This window comes from Prorops nasuta, unplaced genomic scaffold (assembly GCF_024137725.1).
Source record: "Prorops nasuta isolate Cenicafe-Biocafe unplaced genomic scaffold, Cenicafe_Pnas_1.2 PNAS00007, whole genome shotgun sequence".
Classification (NCBI taxonomy): domain Eukaryota; kingdom Metazoa; phylum Arthropoda; class Insecta; order Hymenoptera; family Bethylidae; genus Prorops; species Prorops nasuta.
This window is the reverse complement of record NW_027116804.1, coordinates 286805-309539: the sequence shown is the minus strand read 5'-3', so window position 1 is coordinate 309539 and position 22735 is coordinate 286805. Positions and strand designations below refer to the sequence as shown.

The 22735-nt window shown below is 35.3% G+C and overlaps 3 protein-coding genes across 3 annotated transcripts; 2 read left to right on the top strand and 1 right to left on the bottom strand.

Annotated features, from left to right (window-relative positions):
• The first annotated feature begins 845 nt into the window (after positions 1-845).
• On the top strand, positions 846-5731 carry LOC136774823 (glycerol-3-phosphate phosphatase-like). Its single transcript, XM_066729308.1, has 6 exons — positions 846-993; positions 1166-1326; positions 2561-2698; positions 2801-3005; positions 3087-3231; positions 5287-5731. The coding sequence occupies exons 1-6, from the start codon at positions 903-905 to the stop codon at positions 5456-5458; spliced, it is 912 nt and encodes a 303-aa protein (XP_066585405.1). The 5' UTR covers positions 846-902; the 3' UTR covers positions 5459-5731.
• A 209-nt stretch (positions 5732-5940) lies between these two features.
• LOC136775116 (mitochondrial amidoxime-reducing component 1-like) lies at positions 5941-11326 on the top strand. The gene is made up of 7 exons (XM_066729612.1): positions 5941-6094; positions 6207-6544; positions 7500-7754; positions 9736-9862; positions 10517-10722; positions 10854-10922; positions 11018-11326. Exons 1-7 carry the CDS (start codon positions 6080-6082, stop codon positions 11169-11171), a joined length of 1164 nt encoding a protein of 387 aa, XP_066585709.1. The 5' UTR covers positions 5941-6079; the 3' UTR covers positions 11172-11326.
• A 155-nt stretch (positions 11327-11481) lies between these two features.
• On the bottom strand, positions 11482-22426 carry exp (expansion). Its single transcript, XM_066729611.1, has 9 exons — positions 21702-22426; positions 18174-18298; positions 14747-14904; positions 14439-14670; positions 14148-14346; positions 13335-13573; positions 12342-12441; positions 12008-12253; positions 11482-11805 (listed from the first exon to the last, which is right to left on the bottom strand). The coding sequence occupies exons 2-9, from the start codon at positions 18282-18284 to the stop codon at positions 11690-11692; spliced, it is 1401 nt and encodes a 466-aa protein (XP_066585708.1). The 5' UTR covers positions 18285-18298; positions 21702-22426; the 3' UTR covers positions 11482-11689.
• Between the last annotated feature and the right edge of the window lie 309 nt (positions 22427-22735).

Below are 22735 nucleotides of genomic sequence, written 5' to 3'. Positions count from 1 at the left end.
AATAATTATAACCAAAAATTAGAAATTAGAATAGAACAAATAATTGAAAAAAATGCTATACTATTTAAAAACACAGTCTTTGCTAAACAACAAGCCATAAATCATAAAAAATTTAAGATTTCATAAATTGATTCACGTAGCATTCTTGCAAGACTAACCAATAAAAAAAACATCCTACATTATCCTCCGAATAAATATTGTCAAACTAATCAATTTTTAAAAACCAACAATTATTTTCTTAAACAACTACATCAAAAACTATAATAAAAACCTATTTCCCACAATTACAAAGTCCCAATTTCTAACGGTTGACCCTGGTTAGCTAGTCACCCGGTACACACAGTAAAATGTTCATTGTATTCGAATAGTATTCATTTATGCTGGTTTGAACGATTGAGGGAGATTTTGAGGGTACAAGCACGGATGCAGAGGTTAGGAGGCTAAAAATGCAAAGTAAAATTCTCACTTTAGTATATATATATATATAACTATTGACCTCTTGGGATTTACTTATTGTACTTATGCAGGTATAAGGAGAAATAATAAAAGAGATCTAGACCTTTGTCATCCCCCCCCCCCCCACTCTATCTCTCCCTCTATAACATCAGTTTATAAATAAAGAAGCAAGATAAAAAAGAGATGTACAATCTCAAAGAGCAAACGTTAGTTATGTCGTACCTTAATATATTTTTGCGCTCCCGCAGTAAATCTGCGTCTATCTGTTGGCTCTGTCAGTTTGAACAAGTCCGATTTATGGTCGCCCTCTCTCTCTCTCTCTCTCTCTCTCTCTCTCGCCTTGCTCGCCCTCGTCAGCACACCAAGCCAGTCTGCTGCTGTCTGTCAAAGGTGTTTCGTGCGTGTCTATTCGTCCATCGGTTTACAGATATATACATCGTTGGATCATGCAGCAGTCAATTAATCTTGAAACTTGTAGCACGGAGCAATTCAAGAATTTCTTGGATTCTTTCGACATTATTCTATCGGATTGTGATGGTAAGTTGCAATACCCCCCTCCCCCACCCCCCTCAAAGTGGTAAAATTAAATTTTACTTGTAAAAATATGAGAATTAAATAAATTGTGTGATACAAAATTCATGTGTTTATATATGTGTATATATATATATATGTATATATATACAGAAAGTGTAAAGCATATATTTGTCAGGTGTAATTTGGCAATTGAATGGCAACATACCTGACGCTGTTGAAGCCTTGGCAAAAATACAGGACTTGGGAAAACGAGTTTACTTCGTATCCAATAATGGTACGAGAAATGTCAGCGAATATTTGTTTAAATTGAAGAGAGGGAAGCTGCAGGCACACTCGGTGAGAGATCTTATCATTGAACAAACTAATGGCATTTATAACAAGTTTTTATGATATAATAAGCACGCTATAATAAGAGCCATTCGATTCGATCGGCCTGGGACAAGAGTACGCGAGTGTTTGAGTTTCAGAGGGGGGGGGGGGGTGTATTTATTGTATTTAAATAGACATCGAGTAACATTATTAGAAGCTCGTACATTACAAATGATTCATTATACCTGATAGCTTAATTACCTGTGTCAGAAGGGAGAGGCTTGTATCTCCTGATAATTTTATTTAAATTTTTATAAATTATAGAATATAATTTAAAGACATTTCTTTATGTATTCGTTTCACGTGTGTAAACTATTTATTTTTCAAATTTCTTTCCTTAATTTTGTTTGATTTTTTAAATACAAAATTTTGTTGTTTTAAAGCAAATTAATAAATGCTTTATTTGTTATATCAAAGAATGTAATAAATTGTTTAAGAAGGGAAAGGCTTGTATCTTCAGGTAGTTTTATTCATATTGTTATAAATTGTATAGAAAATAGTTTAATGAGATTATTTTGTATTACCTTCCCGTACATGGATTATTTTTCTTTCAAATTTCATTGCCTAATTTTTTAGGTTTCTTTAATTATAAAATTAACAAATGTTCTATTCGTTATATGAAATAATATAATTAGCTGTATAACGAGGGAGGGTCTATTACCTTCAGGCACTTTTATTCAAATTCCTATAAATTATAGAAGTAGTTGAAGGAAAATGTTTTTGTATTCCCTTCACAATCATAGATTATTCTTCTTTCAAATTTCATTATCTAATTTTTTATATTTTTTTAATTAGAAAATTCTTTCAATTAAAACATAATTAACAAATGCCCTATACATTATACCAAATAGCATAATTATGTGTGTAAAATGTGAGAATCTTGTATCTTTAGACACTTTTATTAAAATTCCTATAAATTATATAAAATAGTTTAATGAAATTGTTTCTACATTTGCTTCACGTGCATAAACTACTCATCTTTCAAATTCCATCGCCTAATTATTAATATTTTTCTAATTACAAAATTCTTTCGATTTGAATAAAATTAACAAATGCTCCAATGTACAAAGTTCTCACCTATATATAGATAATTCAAAAAACAAAAATAAATAAAAAAAAACCACTTATATGCACACTTACCCCTAAAACACACCACGCTTTACACGTTATATAATTTAATAGTATAATTTATTATGAACAGGATCAAATAATTATACCAACGAAAGTGATATGCTGGTACCTGAAGAAGAAGAATTTTCAAGGTGAAGCTTACGCCATTGCATCGAGCGCGTTTAAAAATTTGATAACTGAAGAGGGGATTCGATTGTCCAACCCAGATGTAAGTAAAAACTTCATTTACAATATACATATATATATATATACAAAAAAAAAACTCAAAACGAATAAAAATTTTCTTCGCCATGTCCATACGTGTGATTAGCCAATTTTCACGGAGGATCCGCATGAATTGATAGAGGAAATTCAAGATCGCCCGTCCGTCAAAGCAATTTTATTCGACTTTGACTCGGATTGCAATTGGAGGAAATTAGCCTTGGCCATGATGTGTCTGAAGCGCGAGGACGTTCTGTATCTCACAGGTTGCGTCGACGATCGAATCGTTTGCGAATCCGGAAAAGTTTACCTTGGTAATTCATCGCGTGTATTTTAGTAATTATCGCTGCATGATTAAAAAAAAAGTAATTGTAGAGCTGCGATTATTTCTTTAGGCTGTGGACCACTGATAGATCTTTTGACCACGTGGAGCGGACGTGAACCAGTTCCTTGTGGTAAACCAAGCAAAGTTCTGCAAAATTACATCACTGAAATGTGCAAAGTGACTGACCCTGCCAGATGCTTGTTTATCGGTGATACGTAAGTTGATTCAAGAATTTTTATCTGTTATGTAATTCAAAATGCTGAGTGTAGTGATTGTCACGATTTTTTTGAATTTTTTTTTTAATACGAGGGGAAATTGGCTTGTGTAAATGAAAAATGATCAATTTTTTTTCGTCGATTTAAAGGGGAAAATATAAATTTCTGACCCTTTTCTATTTTTTATTTCAAAATATTTTTTTTCAGTTTTCATAGTTTTTTTCAAGAGTTTTTTAAAATGTTATATATATTTCCTATTTTTCTTCCAGTCATTCGCGATAACATATTTCCATTTGAAATTATTGATGTGTAAGCTTGTAGCTATATACATAGTGATTTCGAGGTTCATATTGTTTATCCAAAGTCACGTGCTGATACGAGTAATTTTGAAATTTAACAGTCTTAAAAAAGTACTAGATTAATTAAAAAATGAAATGAGATTTTTTAAAGCTCTTGAGATAAACTGTAATAAATATTTAGATAAAAAATTATCATTCTTTTTGAGAAATAACAGTCGCAACTGTGTTTTTTATGACAAAAATGGTTTATGCTTCTTTTATTACTACTTTCATTCGGGAACCAGATTTGACATTTTTTTATAAATATTTTCTATTTACGAGTGCTTGAAAAATACGCACTGATCGTTACGTTGAACACCTGTATTAACTCCGTATGTTTTAAAATCAAACGCGCAGAAAGGTATCAATAAACGAAACTTAAACTTAGTACGATCTTGACTGAGATTAATTGTCTCACTTTAACCTTCGATTCAATGCTTATCTCGGTCTTCGTCTTAACGGGATCCTTCATATCGACATTACAAAACGATAAATTCGAAATCAAGTTCTAAAATTACGGCGTTATTTGTTGACCGATTTCCAATTCATTACAACATTTTAGTGACGTCGTAAGTTGGTATTTCTAGTAAAATAATCAATTTTTTGAAAAACCCCTAAAAAATATTTGCAATTGATTTTTGGTTTTTGAAAATTTGAATATTTTATTAAAAAGAGCAGCTAGTGGCGTCACTGAAATGGTATAGTGAACATGAAATCGGTCGTCAAATAACACGTATCGTTGAAACGCGCGTTTTGCTCTGTAATGTTGGTAAGAAGGATTTCGTTAACGGGATCCCTTATACCGACATTACAGAGCGAGAAATCCAAAGACGCATGTCAACGATGCGTTGTTATTTGACGATCGATTTCAATTTTACTATATTATTTTAGTGATATCACTATCTATTTCTCCTAGTAAAACTATCACATTTTTCAAAAACGGAAAAAAAGATTTTTTGAAATTGCTTCTTCCGTTTTTCGAAAAACGTAACTATTTTACCAGAAAGAGCAGCTCGCGACAACATTGAAATGATATGATGAACGTGAAATCAGTAATCAAATAATCTGTATCGTTGACACGCATTTTGCTCTGTAATGTTGATATGGAAGATTTAGTTAACGGGATTCCTTATACCGACATTACATAGCGAGAAATCCGGAAAATATGTCTTAACGATACGACTTTATTTTACGACCGATTTCAAATTTATTTCATCATTTTAGTGATATCGCAAGCTACTCTTTCTGGTATAATTACTCCATTTTTAAAAAAATAAAAAAAAAGTTTTTTATTTAATTTACTTTTTTTATTTCTTCGAAAATTTGATTATTTCACTAGAAAGAGCAGTGTGTGACGTCACTGAAAAGCTATAATGAACTTGAAATCGGTCATCAAATAACGTCGTATCGCTGACCCGGGTATTATTCTATGAAATCGATATGAAGGATCCCGTTAAGCATTCGCAAAACTAACATTCTTTCTTACTCTGGTTTATTGATACCATCCACACAACGATCAAGTTAAAATGTGCAGGTGTATACACGTACACGAAAAAAATGTTCCGAAAAACACAAAATATACCTATATATCACACTGATATAGTGCATATGCACCACTATACATTTCCCTTTGATTGGGTCTGTATTAAAACATACTTAGCAAATCCCACAAAACCCAAAAAAAATGCACCCATAACAAACGAATGCTTCTTTACAGGACGGAGCAGGATATGAAATTTGCAGAGATGTGTGGATACAAAAAACTATTCGTTCAGTCTGGCTTGAACACCCTGAAAGCTGCCCAGAGCACGAAAGAAACTTATCCAGACTACTACGCCTCCAGCTTAGGAAATTTATTAACAAGGCTATCGTTGATTAGCAAAGTCTAATTAAATTAAACCCCACAAATTTTTTACACTAACTCATAACAAAAATTCAATCACTTCAATGACTTTAATGTAATTTTCCTAGAATCTCTTTTTTATTTCATACCAAAGGCCGAAGCACACACTGAATATACATATATCTTGCGTGCCAATAAAAATTTGTATAATTAGTAATAAAGGACAGGTAAGATAATGCAGTCTTATCGTAGCGTTTGTTTGTACTGAAATAAACTAAATTTTATTATCTCGAGTAAAGAGTCTCTGCTTTAAGAAAAGTTTCATATTTTGGGATGTAAAGGGATCATCTGAATACTGCATAATGAAGGAGAGTCAATATTATCGCGACTTGTGGAAGACTATTCTACGTAAAGACTATTGAAAGTTCGATAGGTGTGTTGGTGTAAGGGGGGGGGGGGGGGACAAAGCGTCAGTCAGAAGTTTATGTAATCGAGACAGCGCTTCCGCTGCTCGCTGCTTTTACTGGCTGTCGATTAAAACTGGAATAAAAGTTCCTCAGTCGAACACACTCGGACTGAGTGGTAAAACGGTCTAGCTGTGCTTCTCTCGCCTTAAACATTTATCTCTGCTATAATTTATCTCGTACTTAATCACTCTTTTCGAGAAATGCTACGAATCACGGTACAGTACCTCATTATTGCATTTTTTTTACCAATGACAATGTGAGTTTGATTTATAAGGGGGGGGGGGGGATTATTACGAGATTGGCTAAAAAGAGGTTGATGGTTGTTAGGAGGGGCCATCAAGGGTTGCTCTGTCCTGTAGCTTAGTGGCAGTGGTCCTCCTGGCTGTAATCTTGATTAGGGACAAACGTAAGAAAAAGTCACTTGGAAGTGGAAGCAGCACGAAGAGGGTGGAGACCAATAGTAAAATCGAGTTCAGGGAGAAGAATGACGATTTACCGGATAATAGAGATTTGCCCAGCAGCTGGAATTGGGTGAAAGTAGGCACGGTTCATGAATTATATATTTATCCTCTGAAATCTGGACGTGGAAGGACCTTAGAGGACTGCGAATTTACTGAATATGGTATCAACGTAAGGGAGAAGGGATTGTTGACTCTGAAAGATAGGTCAGTAATATATATGTACAGTGATTGATAAATATAAAAGAGAGATGCATTTTTTTCTTTTTAACGTTCTTGGATGACACGTAAAAGTAATTAATAGAACAATTATTTATGAGTGGACTATTTACTGGTTTATATGTTAGCTGTTTTTAATATTGTCTTTTTTATTTTTGTTGAAATATAACAATTTAGAAAATGGTAATTTTTCAAAATGAAGAGGATTTTTTTATAGAAAATAAAGATGTACATTTTGTGGAGGATAATTTACTGAGTTTTTTTTTTTTTTTAAATTCCATTAAAACCGGTTACATATTTTAGAAGATACAACAGTTTAAAATTTCTAATGAACAATGATTTCCATGAAAATCAGTAAATATCATTGAATTTTAGTAACTTTGAGCTGCTGTATCTTCTAAAATATATAACCGATTTTAATGGGACTTTTGCAAACTACTCAGTAAATTATCCTCCACAAAATGTACATCTTGATTTTTTTATAAAAAAATTATTATTTTAATTTTAAAAAATTATCATTTTTTGAGTCATTATATTTCGACAAAAAAATAAAATTTCAAAAATCATTGAACCACGTAAAGCAGTAAATTCTCCATTCTAAATGCACTTTTCTCTATTTATTTACGTATGTTATCTATGGACTTTACCTATAGTGTGAAAACTATTCAGTATTGATGTCAATTCGTTATCGGATTGATATCGATATTGTCAAATCAATATCAATTCGATAACGAATTGACATCAATACTGAATAGTTTTCCCATTAGGCATATGGAAAAAAGAGGTTGTCTTTTTTATTTGTCAGCTACTGTATATACTTACACATATATGTATATACTGAATAAATTAGTAGATTACTCGCACGAGCGAGCATGATTTTGTCAGTTAAATGAATGTGATTATAATTATCCGAGGTTCTTCCCCACCCCCCTCCTCCCACCAGAATGTTTATAGTTTACAACGAGGAAACTGGCAAATTTCAAACTGGCAGAAATTACCCAACACTGTTACTGGTCAGTATATCGGTGATAAACGAGATCAAGGTGAAATTGGAAGCCGTAGGCATGCCAAGATTGATATTCAGTGTGCCAGAGTGCATGCCACTTTACACCCAAGCAGTTGTCCAGTGTTCCATGTGGTGGGGCGAACCTGTCAAATGTATCGATTGTGGTGCTGAAGCTGCTCAATGGATTTCCAAGTAACTCGTCGACCCAAACCTTGACTATTATTATTATTATTATTATTATTAAGGGCCATGGTACACAAAAATATTAGACATTGAAATAAAATGGACCAATCACAATTCAGCCATTTGCTGAAATTCTTAATTGTAATTGTTGCTGCGATTTCAACTTACTAGTGAAATTTTGCTCAAAGTTTTCTTTGTCCCATGACCCTAACTTGGCTCTACTATGACAAGAATTACCGAAAATTGCTGTTTTACAGATAATTTGAAGCAAAAAACAATCACGTATTCTATCACTGAGAAAAAAATGCTTTGATTCGAGTACATTTTTATTTGAATAGTCGCAAATAAATATTTACTTATTTTTAATAAATGATTGATTTAATTAAATAAAAATTAATTGAATAAATTAAATTTTTCTAATATCAAGTAAATATTTAGTTGCAACTTTTAAATAAAGAATTTTTTAAATTGAATAATTATTTTTCTTATATATAGAGTGACAATTTGAAAATAAACAAAATTTAATATTATTTTAATTGATGACACTATGAAAATTTTGCGAAACATGCCAATTTATATATATCAAGCAGGATTAGTTTTAAACTATTTATTACTTTATAGAATTTAACCTCCTAATCTCTAGAGCATCTACTTAATAAAACCTTTAAAGGCAATGATCAATTTTTTCGTAGTCTTTGAATTCTTTGTAGCAGTTTAAACATGTTTCATATTTTTTTGTCAAAATTATTACTTTTGTTATTAACTTTTGAAAAGTTAGTTGTGATGATTTAAAAAATATTTTTTCTTTTTAAATTATTAATTGTGTCCACTTCATAAATTCGAAGTAGTTGTGGACGTTTTGATAAAATGTAAGCAAAGATATTTACTTTTTGACAAAAAAATTTTTAAACATACCTAAAATGACATAATTAATTCAAAAACAACGAATTGGTAGTTTTTATTGAAAATTTTAGGGGCATGTGGTCTGGAGGCCAGAAAGTTACATTTATTAGGATCAAAATTGTTTAAAATTTGTCTTTGTTAAATATAAATAAAGATGTTTCGCGAAATTTTTATAGTATCGTCATTTCAAATAATATTTAATGCTTTTCGGTTTTAAATTGTCATCCTATATATATATATATATACCATACGTGATTGTTTTTTGGTTCAGATTGGTTGTTGTAAAAGAGAGTTTCTAGCACTCTGGATATAATTCCTGTTATGTACCGAAAAAAATATTTCTACCAATGAACACAATTTTTCGTTATAAAATTCAACAAAATTTATTAATATAACAAACAATTCATAATATAATGAACTATTCGTAATATCAAAAAAATTATTCGTTGTACATCAAAGAATTTTCTTTACTTTTGTAACAAAAAATCGTTTATTGGTTGAAACATTATTCTCGGTGTACATTGAAGCATTCGATATAGTTAATATTATAAAAAAACATAAATTCGCCAATAATTTTCAGAAAAAAGGTCTAATATACCATTTTTGAATTATTTCATTCTTCAGTAATTTAGCCTATAGACTGTATAATAATGCTATTTTAGCACGATAAGGAGAACAATAAGGACAGGATGAGGTGAGAGAGGCAAATGCATCTCTCTTTTTTATTGTTCTTCTCATGGCTAATAAACAGCATTATAGCAAGTGAAATTAAAAAATCATGTCATTCAAATTTGCTGCGCGATTATAAGAAATTTTTTATTCAACTTTTTTCCCAGAATTTAAACAATAAATCTGTTTGACTTAAAATATTGAATTTGACAGCTGCAGTACATCTCGTGTACACAAGGTCTTTTTCTACTGGCGATATATAGGAATTGGGTTGTTTGACCATAGCACTCTTTTAAATCAAATTTAATAATATTTTTAAAAATGCTAACGCATGAGAATTGTTACAAATTCCTTTTTTTTTTTTTTTAATTTGTGGTGAATTAAGTTGAACACCCTGTATATGAATTGGCTAATTCAGGTTCCTAACTGGTACCAGCAACGGTGGTTTGCGAATTGGCTACGCCTTAGATTCTAAAAGAAATATCATGAAAGGACCCTGGGAACGTTTCACGAAAGTTTACAAAACTTTGAGGAACGAAGATGCGGTGAGTATGGTATATGCGGGAATAGTGTCTTTTCAAACAGATTTTTTTAATTTTTGTTTAGCTGTTTTCTCTTTATATTCTCAATGACAAGTTTGTAGTTGAGATAAATACGTTTGAAAAGACACTTTACCCACACAGGTAATTTGTGATAAATCTACCCCAAAGAATTATAGTATAATCTAAAAAAACATATTCTTTGATTCAAATGAATCTTTATTCAAATATTAATAAATAAATATTTACTTATTTTTAATAAATGATTAATTGAATTAAATAAAAATTACTCGACTCAAATTAATTTTAATTCATTTAATTAAATTTTATTAATATCAAGTAAATAATCATTTACGACTATTTCATGTAAAGATTTAAATCAACTGATTTTTGTTATCTGTGTACAAGGTATAAAACTCAAGTGTGAGAAAAATTTTCAAGTTGAATGTAGGACATCATTATTATTATTTTTTTTAAAAACTTTGACCCTTTTAATTGATCTCAAAAATAATTTTTTCAAATCGTTTTAAATATATGAAAATTTTGAGAGTATCAGAAAAAGTTTGCCAAGAAAAATTTCGTATGTTGATGTCTTGCACGAACCTATAGTTTTATGTTCTACATGATATATTGTCACACCCTACATAATTACGTGTAAAGGGTTTATTCTCCGATTTGGCAAGCTATATGCTCATGACGAAGAGTTCATTGGACGAATTAAACAAACGCTTGGCAGAGCCTGTACCGATATTGCAATTTCGTCCAAACATTGTAGTCCAAACCGAAGATCCATTCGCAGAAGATGACTGGGAATGGATAAAGATTGGCGAAGAGTCTATCATTAGAAATGTGAAACCTTGTCCGAGGTAATAACTATACATATACATATATGTATATATACACACAAATATAACAGATCAAAGCGAAGAAAATTTGATGATAAAAGAACCTGAGGAGAGAGTCTCGTTGATGCAGCTTTCCAATTTCTATATGACAGATGTTCCATGGTGAAGATTGATCCAAATACGGGTAAGGTGAAGGACGAACCATTGAAAACTTTGCAAAGGTAATTATTTGAAATTACTTTACAGATTTAATGTTCTTAATTGATATGTACAAAATTAACAAATATTAATCATTATTTTTGGGGGGAAATTGTAGATTCAGAGAGCAGATGGAGCCGGAACGAGTGAAAGTGGACGGGAAAGCACCGACTTTTGGTATCTATTGTGGTTTATACAGAGAAGGTCGTGTAAAACTAAATGATCCAGTTTTTGTTCATTTAAACCAATCTCAGAGTGAATTACAGGAATAATAAACTATATGAATGAGAGAGATAACGATAAACAATGGGGATCAGAGTGTAATGCATTGTTTAAGAGCTGAGATTACGAAAAATGAAGAATAAAAATTGTATAAAACGTAGCTGAGCTTTGATGAACAGTATATAAATTTTTAAATAAACTCTGACTCCTCGCTTTATTCCTATTATTATATAATAAATGCACGCGCTTATCCCAGTGTCCATTGATTGTCTCGATATACACGAGCTCCTTATACAGCTAAGTGACAATAATTATTCCACCGCACAGACTCTTGTTAACTCCATTAACGATTGATTAACGACACTAGGTTTATCGTCATTAAATAACGTACACTCTTATATACGTATATACTACGATACAATAATAATATATTTATATATTTATAAATAGCGAGTGGCATCGTGACGAACCGTGTTCGCACAGAGCCAATCGCTGAATCTCGTTTCGACCTTAAAGTATGAGAATTTATCAAGTACGTTAATAATATACAGCTCTTTATAAGAAAGTTTTAGTCCCACTCTCCAATATACATAGCACGTGGCGTTGGAGGTATAACACCTCTCGTTGGAATTGGTAATCTGCCATAAATGTGGTTGTAGGGACTCTCGATTCTTCCATCAGAGTCTGAAATATCGAAGCAACAATCAAAATCCATGCAGTTTATCCGCATCCGGTGCTTTCTCGAGGGTCTCATTTAATTAACTCGAGTTATCCAAACATTTGTAACTATTATATTTGAGAGTGAGAAAGAGTGGAAGAGGAGTAAATTCTTCTCCTTTCGTTGCATAGATTTTTCTGGCCGCAAGTGCCGTGGCATTCTACCTACCGAGGCCACTCTCGAAACTTCTGGCATGGTACATGATGGATGGTCGATTATTGGTGCAGGGTTGGTGCTGTCTATTATATATTTGGGAGGATTGACTATTCGAGTAAGCTGAGTTTCCATAAGATGATGGATGTTGTTGCGAAGATCTCACGTACTCCCGTTGGGGATGCGTCTTCTTCTGCTCGTTCCTCGCCATCTTCACGAAATTTGGCACTCGAGCGCGTAGCCCGCAATAGTATGGGTCGTCTGAAAGGATAAAAGAAGAGGAATGATGAAATGTGATAGTATTAATTGATACAACAGATTATTAATGAGAACCAAGAAACAACTGTACCATATTTTTTCCTATCTTCGTTCCTACTGCTCTTCTTCTCTTCCCTCGCGGGAAATTTCATCCCCCTCGCGTAATCATCCTCGATGTCGTCGTAATCAGGCTGGAAGAATCAATAAAAAATTTGTTATGAATCAAATCTTTCTTATGCAGGATATAAAACATTTAAAAAGCTCCAGAGTATAGATTCGTCAAGATACACACGTGTGTATGTCTAAGACTATAACATATATAAGGAAGAATACTTCAGTATTTGTTTGTATGAAAATTTAGATTTTAGAATGTTTTAGAGAAAATAAATTGAGCTATCGTTACAATAAAAACTATTAAATAATTATAAAAAAATCGTTACAGAAAAATATTTCTCGACTCATGAATCTAATTGCGCCTGTGTTATATTTCTATTACAATTTTAAGATAATTTAATGAAAAAAATATCGGAGGTATCCAAAGTGTCCTGTTGTGGTGCATACGTTATTAAAGATTTTAATGTTATTTTACATTGTTGCACCGAACTTTGCCTATATATCATTTGCATTGTCAGAGGCGTTCTAAAATATATGATGATATTTTTAACCCTTTTGCTACAGCGGGTGACTATAGTCACCCGCCACAAAACGCTGCATGGACACGATGGGTGACTATAGTCACCCGCTAGAAAACGTCGCATCTCTTACAGAAATTAAATAAAAATCAAGGCAAATGCTATCAACTCCAATTTTTCAGTTCGCAAACAATTGTAAGCGCTAGTAACGTTATAAAGTGGTTTTTGAGACAAAAGTCTTGGCTCCGAATGTTCAAGACTCAGCACGGTGCTCCGTTCGAAGCAAGGCACTCCAAGACGAGGACCACCGTAGTGAAAGGGTTAATGATTATATTTCAATACAGGTAAACCTAAAGGTTTTCTTAGAGGCGGATGCTTTCGGGCGTTTTAAATGGCGGACGGAGACCTTATAAGGTGAAGAAAAAGAAGAAGAAATGGAGAGTGTGGTGTACCTTGGGTATATTGTGGTCGTATAGGGTCTCTCGTGGAGGGAGCTTCGGTGGAATTTCAGCTCGTCGATGCTGCTGATTCCTCGTCGAGTGCATATAAATCTGTTCCCTGGAATCCCTGTCAGGCACGGCGTCACCGGGTCCTCCCAAAGACGACGCTCCAGCAACGCTGTAAGGATCCTCGTCGGGAATGGGGATTTTAGGTCGATTCTTGATATCCACCGGCCTTTGCAACGCTAAAACTGTTATTATAACAAATTGTCTCCTTTAAAACGCTGTTTCACTTCAAATGCACTACTGTCAATAACAGCAGTATTTTATATATATATATATATATATATATACAGGGTGTGGCGCGTAAGACGCCCCAGAGCAAGAGCAGAAAATGACGCGTATACCTTTAACTATAAGAGATATTCAATTTTTGTATATGACCTTTTCGAAACCACTTGTTATTTGCTTTCAAAACTGCCATATAAAAAAATTGAATATCTCTTATAGTTAAAGAGATACACGTCATTTTATATATATGCTGTGGGGCGTCTTGCGCGCCACACCCGGTATAAATAAAGAGAATGAATAAGCTATTATTAAGACCATTTTCTCCTAATATTTAAAAACTGAACTTATTCTTTAACTACTGAAATCATTCTTAGATGTTCTTAATCCCAATGAATAATGATTAATTTAATAAATATTCACTAATTTCAAGAAAATAATTAAGAAGTGCCAAACAACTCTGCGTTTACTCGATTTACACTTCATTGTCATTAATATCAGTCAATATTTCTCTCCGAGTATAGACTATACACTTACCTGGTGGTAACTTTGACTTTAACATATGAAGGCCAACGACGTTAATGATCAGAACCCAAACTGGACATTGCAAGAGGTCTCCTTCGATTCTTACGAAAATAACAGCGCTTAAACATTGAGTCTCCAGTCTTTTCCTGTCGGGATATGCCCTTCTCGTTTCTCGGAATAAATTCGCTTCAAATTTATTCATATCGAACAGCTGCGTAATTAATTGATGTAGACGTTAAATATGAGAGAGCGGGAAAGACTTTCATAATTATAGTAATTTTGAGTTCCCCTCGACTTTCTTACCATTGCAGGTTTTTCGTGTTCCAAGGCACCCTGGGAATTCCGCATTATTTCCAAACCAATGGCGTTATCCTCCTGATTCATGGCTTTAACGTAGACGTTGTTCTTGCATAATCTCCTGATTAAAATGCCGCCTTGCTCGTCCACTTTAATCTTCACGCCTTGATTAATGTGACGCTTTGCTTCTTCCGTTTTCGGATCTCGCATTGGATTATCGAAGCCGCACAGTCCTATCCTGTATTATTATTATTATTATTATTATTATTATTATTATTATTATTATTATCAAATATAACATAAACGATACCTACCTGTATCCGTCGAAACCATTGTTGGAGCCATTTATCGTAAGAACAGGTGCCCTCGCGTAAGCTTTGGCTACTCTTCGATTCCTCTCGAAAACGATCACTTTTGCCCAAATCTCATCATCAATCTGATTCCATTTGTCTAGAACCTCTTGTATATGGTCCTGCAAACATTCCCATACGAGTGTCAAATTAATTCTATATATATGCATATTAGGGTGCCTGTTGAAAATAAAAAATTTCAATTTTCCATTATCCTCTCTATATGTCAACTTGATGTAGAATTTATAAGAATTTTTTGTGCCAAAACGTAGTCGATTTAGATAATTGCAAGTCGTCCCAAAAAAGTTTTCAAAATTCAATGGAATGTCAATATAAGAAGGTATACTTTTGCTTCATTTTTTAAATGTGATTTTCTTATTTTTCAATTTGCTTGATATGTAAATATATATATATATTTATGTATGCATTATATTAGTGTTTTTACACTATTAAATATGAATGCAATATTAAAAAATGGTCCTCAATCTTGACAACCTGCACTTTACGACTTAATTTTTCTTATAATGACAGTATTCGATGGAATTTAACTTTTTTGCAGCCTTGAAGGTTCTCTCTTAGTGAAATAATTCTGCTCTTTGTTTTCTTTTTTAAAAAAGGAAGTCTGAACTATATTTTTTAGTTTAAGATAATCCAGGACTGACGGAAAATTTTAATAAAGACAATCTTTTATAATGTTGAGAATATGAATTTTCTTAAGTGACGTAAACTTACTCGGTTTACAGCGCTTTAGTGTAATACAGATTGTTTTTTAGGAAAATAAAAAAAAAATTTATAAATAATTATATTTTTCTCCTGATATATATTTTAAAAAATGGACGCTGCTGGGGGCTACACCAAATTTCAACGAATAATTGAAGACTATAAATATGCAAATACGCTTAAAACGTAGATTTTGTTAATTAAAAAATTTAGCCTTACAAAGACAAATTTGAAACTGTTTTATCGACATAGAAGTTTACTTATGCGTTAGATAAAGATACAAATTAATGGATACCCTTACTAAAGCTAGGTAGGTAATACAGTTATCATCTAATGCATAACCAGAGATTTTGTGTTGGTAAAACAGTTTCAAATTTATATTCGTAGGACTAACTTTTTTAATTAAGAAAATTGTCTATATCTTTAAGCGTATTTGCATGTTTTTAGCCTTAAATTACTCATTGAAATCTGCTCTAACTTCCAACGGTGTCCCTTTCTCAAAATGAATATCAAATATAATAATTTAATTGTTTAAAACTTTTACTTCCCAAAAAAAAGTCGGACTGTTTTAGGCAAAAGTACAGTAAAAGGTGCAAGATATTGCCTCCTCAAAAAAATTCAAATTTGAGATATTTTCAAAAATTTCCATGATTCAAATTTTGCGTTGGTCCTGGATCCCCTTAAGTTTCTAATATTATAATAAAAAAATATTGCGGTTATCCAGTGAAAATGATAAAGTTTATCAAGTTTGTCAAATAAAATCCTAACGAAACATAGAAGCATATATAAAAACCCCTGTTCGTATTTCCACTGCCGAATGGCAAAGTTCACGTGGCTTAGAAAATACACATCGATCATTCTAAAATATATTCTAATGTAAAAATCAGCTGATTGCCATATACGTTGCACAACACTTCTAACATGGTAACGTGCAAGCATTGCACTTTTGGGCTATCTGATGGTCCAAACGCTAAAGCTTTTCGAGTAGTTTAAGTGAATCTACATTCTACGAAACAGAGTGGTCGAAAAACTAGTTATGATCTTTGGTCTTAAAACTCTAAAGCTTAATTTGTAAGGTCGAGTACCAATCAGTCAAGTGCTATACGCGTTGTTAGACGCTCCTAATATGGTAATTTGCAAGCTTTGCACTTTTGGGCTGCCTGATGGTCCAAACGCGAAGGCCGTTTGAATAGCTCGGGTGAATCTACACTCTACGAAACAGAACAGTCGCAAAACTAATTAAGATCTTCGGCCTTAACTCTCAAGCCTAATCTATAAGGTCTAGCACCGCGTAGTTGATCCTCTCGCCAAAACTTCTATTTCCTAAAATAATCTGCATCTGCTTTCATCGAGACGTACCAATCAAGTTAGTAAATTATTAAACATCATTACTTGAAACCACGTTATTGAAATCAGCAAGTGGAACCACAACATTGTTATTAAAAATGATCTTTCTAAGTAAGATGGGTTTTTAAAATGCTATAAAAATATGAAAACCATTTTTAATATCGAAGTTCTAATCGGGAGATCTAAAGGTAAAGTTAAATATTTTCATGTTCAGGCTGTAAAATAAGAAAGATGTATGTTACAAATTGTCAATAAGTGTAATTTTCTGTTTAAATCCTATTTAAATTTGAAACCCTTGGTGAAAGGTGATAATAGAATCTATAAATTAACTATGCTTTGGCATAACTAATTTTTTCTAAATTCTACACAAGAGATTGCAAAAATTTTAATTTTCAATTTTCAACGCGCGATCTGCCTAATCAATATCAACATAATAAAAATAATGAAAGTAGTAAGAATGTATTTCTCTTATTTTGTCTATAATAAGTATCATGCGAGAGTTTTAAAACATATTTGACTTCTTTTTATCATCAATATTATTTATTAACTACAAGAGATGAATATAACAAGAAACACCGCACTCTCGACGGCAAGTACATATACACTCACATATACCTTTGAGGCATTATACCTTCTCTTTTACAGCAAGATTGTACGTCCTAATCTCAATAATGTTTCTGATTTATTTTATCTATATGAATTTAGAGATATGATTTGATTACAATTGTATACCAGATCATTTTCAAAGAACTTTAAAATGAGACCACAAACATCAAAAATTGGTCATGATAGCCTGATTTATCATATTCTCTGACTTTGTTTCTGTCAGTTCCTGTATCTTTTAACTACAAAAGATCTCTCCACTATGATAAATAACATATATAGTACACTTGACAAAAAGTTATTTTATAGACATTTTTAGTCATCCAATTGCCTAAAAAACGACTAAGACATGACATTAAGTCACTGGATACTGTATGGGTTACCTTTTTATGCTAACTTTTAAAATGTTGCCAATTATAGTTTACCTACTTTTCAATAAAGCAGGAAAGATAAAAGTACAGCATGGTGTATAAATTTCCGGTTTCTACAATTAATATATTACAAAGTGATGTACTTATGACGTCACAGAGTTATAGAGCATGGAAAAATTAATTTATCAATACAACTTTCATGCGAAATTAAAAATCTGAGTTTAAAAGGACATTGGTGGATTACAAATATGCTCCCAATTATACTTGTAATTTAACAAAAACAAAAATTAACAGTGTAATGGCTCTACCCTCAAAAACGTAACAAGAGTGCAAAATTCTTTATATTATACCTTGTACAATTTGTCCAGACTGTACCAAACGTCCTCTTCTTCCTGTTCCTCGTATTGTGACTCTGCGAGATTGTCCCGCGATCGAGAAAGAATTTTCCGTCTCGATACCATAATGGCTTGATATTCTGTCAAGAAAAAAAAATTTTAGCGTTTCATCGGAAAGTTTGCTGGACAAAATCCAATACTACAACAATATAGCATAAAAGTTTCCTCGTGCGATAAGTGGACCGCGAAAAGCAACGTTTTCTGACGCGATTTCTCTCAGCTGCAGTGGTGAGTGGAAGGAAGGGGGTGGGGGGAGGGTGGACGTCGAGCGGAGTTTCAACGAAACGCAACATTTAATAGTCCTAACGTATGGATCCATATTGCAAGAAAGCTTGTTAGAATATTTCCAGAGAGATCCGATATTAAAATAAAGAGCAAATAGAAGAGGCCATTAGGCCGTGCGCATGCACAGTCAATCAACGGTTGGTTCAGACGAATTTTCCAAATTGTTATGCGTGTATGGATGAGCGGAGTTTCAAAGAAACGTAACATTTAGTAATCCTGAAGTGTGTATCCATATTGCAAGAAAGCTTGCTAGAGTATTTCCATAGAGTGCCAGTATCAAAATATAGAGTAAACAGAAAAGGCAATTAGACCGTGCGCATGCACAATCCATCAACAGTTGGCCCAAACGATTTTTCCAAATTGCTATTGGTGTATCGATGAGCGGCCCTATAATTGCGGGGAGGGGGAGCTGATCGTGACCCTCGGGTGGGTCTCGAAAGTCATGCGCGCGCGGGCAAGGAATTGCGCGGTTCGAAGAAGAAGAAGAGGGATGGTGGGGGGGGGGGGGGGAAGAGTGGGGAGACGACAGAAGCATATAATCGTCGATTCGACTGTATGATACGCGAGCCATCAGAATATTCCTGAAACCGCTGACTTTCACTTCTCCGAAGAATGCGAAGGTTGTACACAGTCGAGCCTGCCGAGTAAAACGCGCGGCGCGGAGTGCACGTGCACGCGCGCGCACATTCCCCCCTCCTCCCCTCTTCTCTCCTAGATCCTGCAATCCCGACAACTATACCAGCAAGCAACGCTACAAAGCCAACCCACACAAACTAACCCTTCCCTTCGTTTTCTCTCTCGCGCCGGAGATTTCGATGAACGCAACGAGCAGACTTTTCAAGCAGTGTATATGGAAGGGAACTGGTTATACTCTCGAGACTCTCGTCGACTTTCCCCCTCCCCCTGTCCGAATTATGCTATAGTAGCCGCGCAGTTGGGCTGTAGGGTGTCTCGCGAACGGTTTACCAATCGAACTGCAGCAATTGGTGCAAAATAGGGAAAAATCAAAAGACCGAACCAGCTGCCACGGAGAAAACCGCCTTATTTCTTGTCTTCTGTTTTCCGCGCCATGACACGGATCACTGAACTAGAAAGTAATATTTCCGCGCTGAGAGAGAGAGATTGCGCGAGCGAGCGGTACAACGCGAGCAACGCGAATAAGAGAGAGAAGAAGGTCGTTAGAGGCGCGCAGGGTCGACTCGACTCGTCCTGAAGCAACAAAAAAAAGCAAACAAAACAAAAACGAAACTGACCCTGCTTAACGGAATGGTATAGTACATGCATAGTATAATATCCAAGAGACAAATTGTACGAGTTGGAAACACGGAGCAAAAACGCATTTCGCTTTTAATATACATATATATATATAAAGTGTGCCAACCAACTTGAATCAATCTTGCTCCCGAGATTAGAAATAGAGAAATTCGATTGTTAAAACGAAACCTCGATCGTTACTTCTTTAGGAGAGTGGAATGCATGCAGACCCGTGTAAATATTTACTGTACAGTATATATATATATATATATATATATATATAGTAAATTTGGGTTTTTTTGGAGAAAATTCTGAGTCAGACTCCGCAGGGTGATAGGACTTTAGGAATGGGAACTCTGACTCGCGTTCTTGAACCAGAATGCGTAGGAATCTGAGTCTCCGAGTGCGGTCTACCCGGATCACAGTTATGCCATGACGTCACGATTGGAATCGACGGATGCGTAGTACTTGTGTAGCAGCGCCATTAGTCAAAGTAGTAACGGACGCGCTGTGTCCCCCCCCCCCTCACCCCCTGGCGGGCGGAAGTTGAATGAAAATTTGTTCGCGAAAAAATTCCGATAGAATGCGCGGCGACGCGACGGCCAGAGTTATCTCGAAGATACGTGACGGGATGCACGAAATTTTCCCCGTGTCCTTGTGCAGGCCTCTCTCTTCTCCACCGGTTTTTATTTCATTTTATTCACCCAACACGATTACCGTGGTCGTGTCGTCGAGAAACGCGGTTAACACTGGACGAAACGGTGAAAAAGAAATAATTAATCGTCGTTAAACGGCGAAAGCTTGGTCCTTCGAAATCGGAACGGGCCAACGAGCCTTTCCGCAGGAGCAGAAACACAAAGATCGTCCTCGAACGTTCGTTTACCCTTCTCTAAAAATAAAACTCAACTCGCTTGTTCAAGAGAGAGAGAGAGAGATAGAGATAGAAGAGGGAATCTCATCCGAAATTCGACATTTTCTGTCTAACCCTCCTGCAACAACAATCGGCCACTCTCATCGAATGTTATTCATTGGAAATACTGCTGGTTATAATTCGTATGCGCGTCAGTCTCCCCTACGTGTATATAGGTATAGTATACGTATGTACCGGAAGTAACAAAGTAGGATAAGAAGCGTGAAGAATAAGAAGGACGACCAGTGATTTCTCCATTCCATACGAAATTATAGTATACTACATATATATATATATATACCTACTGCACTTTTTAATCCAACGTAACCTCTACGAAGCAATGTTGTTTCGAATTTCTCGAAATATATATCTACATAATGTATATATCGCATACGTAGTATACATCACTTTGGAGCCGCGGCATTCCTGTCCAGTGGACGGTGACCGAGACGCCCGGGTCGCGATAAACGTTTCTATATATATATATATATATACATAGCATACCAGGGTAAAATATGCAACACGCGAGCTTGGATGGTTTCTAAGACCATCCAAAGCTTATTTTTACATTGGCCCGTCACTTGTGGCAAGGTCACCGGTCAGTATACGTCTAACGAAATTATTGCCATTTTTTGATCATGCGATGATGCAACAATGCGTCGAAAAGATAATCCTGCAAGTGGTGAACTGTGCAGTGTCTGGCAGGCATACGTGGTCAGTGCAGTTGTTGCAGTTGTCCAGATTGTCCAGCAGCAGCTTGAAGCTTGAAGCTTGAGAAGGTGGAGAGGGGGAGGGGGAGGGGGGAGGAGAGAAATGCCAGATGGGGAAAGTATTACTAGCCGCAAGCGGGTCACGTAACTATCGCGGAGTGAGAAAACTCGAAGGCAACTCTATTCTTCGCAGAACGGATATTAAGTGGAATGATTTTGCATCGAACTAATTACGTTAGAGAAATGAACTACGGAGACGAGAGGAAGAAAGGTTTTCGAGGATTTTTGCAGGTTAAGGATGACAAAGTTCTAAACGTCTCTTACCTTACTGGCAAGCCGATGTATCCAGAAGGATGTCGCCGATGTTTGCAATATGGTTGTACGCGGAACGTCAACGGCGTTTACATGCTAACAGCAGGTTGTCGCAGATGGGATTGTAGGGGGATACGGGGGTCCCGAGGGAGTCCAGCTGGTGTCCACGTGCGCTGGCCCGCAGGAGTGCTACTACCTACTACCACAGAGAATCCTGGTGGAAGACGGGCGAGCCTTGTTTGGCCCTAATATTCCCCTCGAGGCACGATACGATAGGCGGATCACGAAGGTGCGGGTTTCGCGTTCGCGCACCACTCTCTCGGCTGGCCTGCCACTAGCCTTGCCTTCTTACCTCCTGCCTGCCTGGCTTCACTCGCGAGTGAGAGTTACAAGCAAGCGTTACGAGACACGTTCACCATCTTGGTGAAGAGTCGCGCATGCGCCGTTACTCGAGGCTCTGACGTCAGAAATAGGACAAGGAGCCAACGCCAAGGAGCTAGGCTGGTCTGGCTACTCTGACTCTTTGAGTACTTTGCCTGGTGTGTGTGCACCGTGCGGTGGCCTTTGGAAAGGCGCACCACCGTCAGCACACACAACCCAACGCCAAGGAGGGGCCACTCAACTCGAGAGAGTCTCTTCTATCTCTTTTCCTCCTCCGCACGACTAGCTCTCCCCCTCTCACTCTACTCTCTCAACTATATACTAATTATCTCGACTTGTGTATATATTGCTATACGGATAGGAGACGCAGGGGCTGTGCTTGACAAGCTCTGCAAACTGCCTTATTGGCTTGCCTCCAGTGGCTCAGCGCCTCCAATGGCTCCAATGGCTCCAACGCCTCCAGTGGCTCTAGCGACTCCGGCTCCAATTGGGTCCGCTGGTACCGCTGGTACTGCTGGTACACTCTTGCTCTCTCTCTCTCTCTCTCTCTCTCCCTCTCTCTCTTCCTCCTCTGTCAACCTTAATTCTTCTTCTTGCTTGCTCACTTATGCTAGTGGTATATATGTAGCGACCTCTGCTGGTGCTAATAAGCACTACAACTTGCT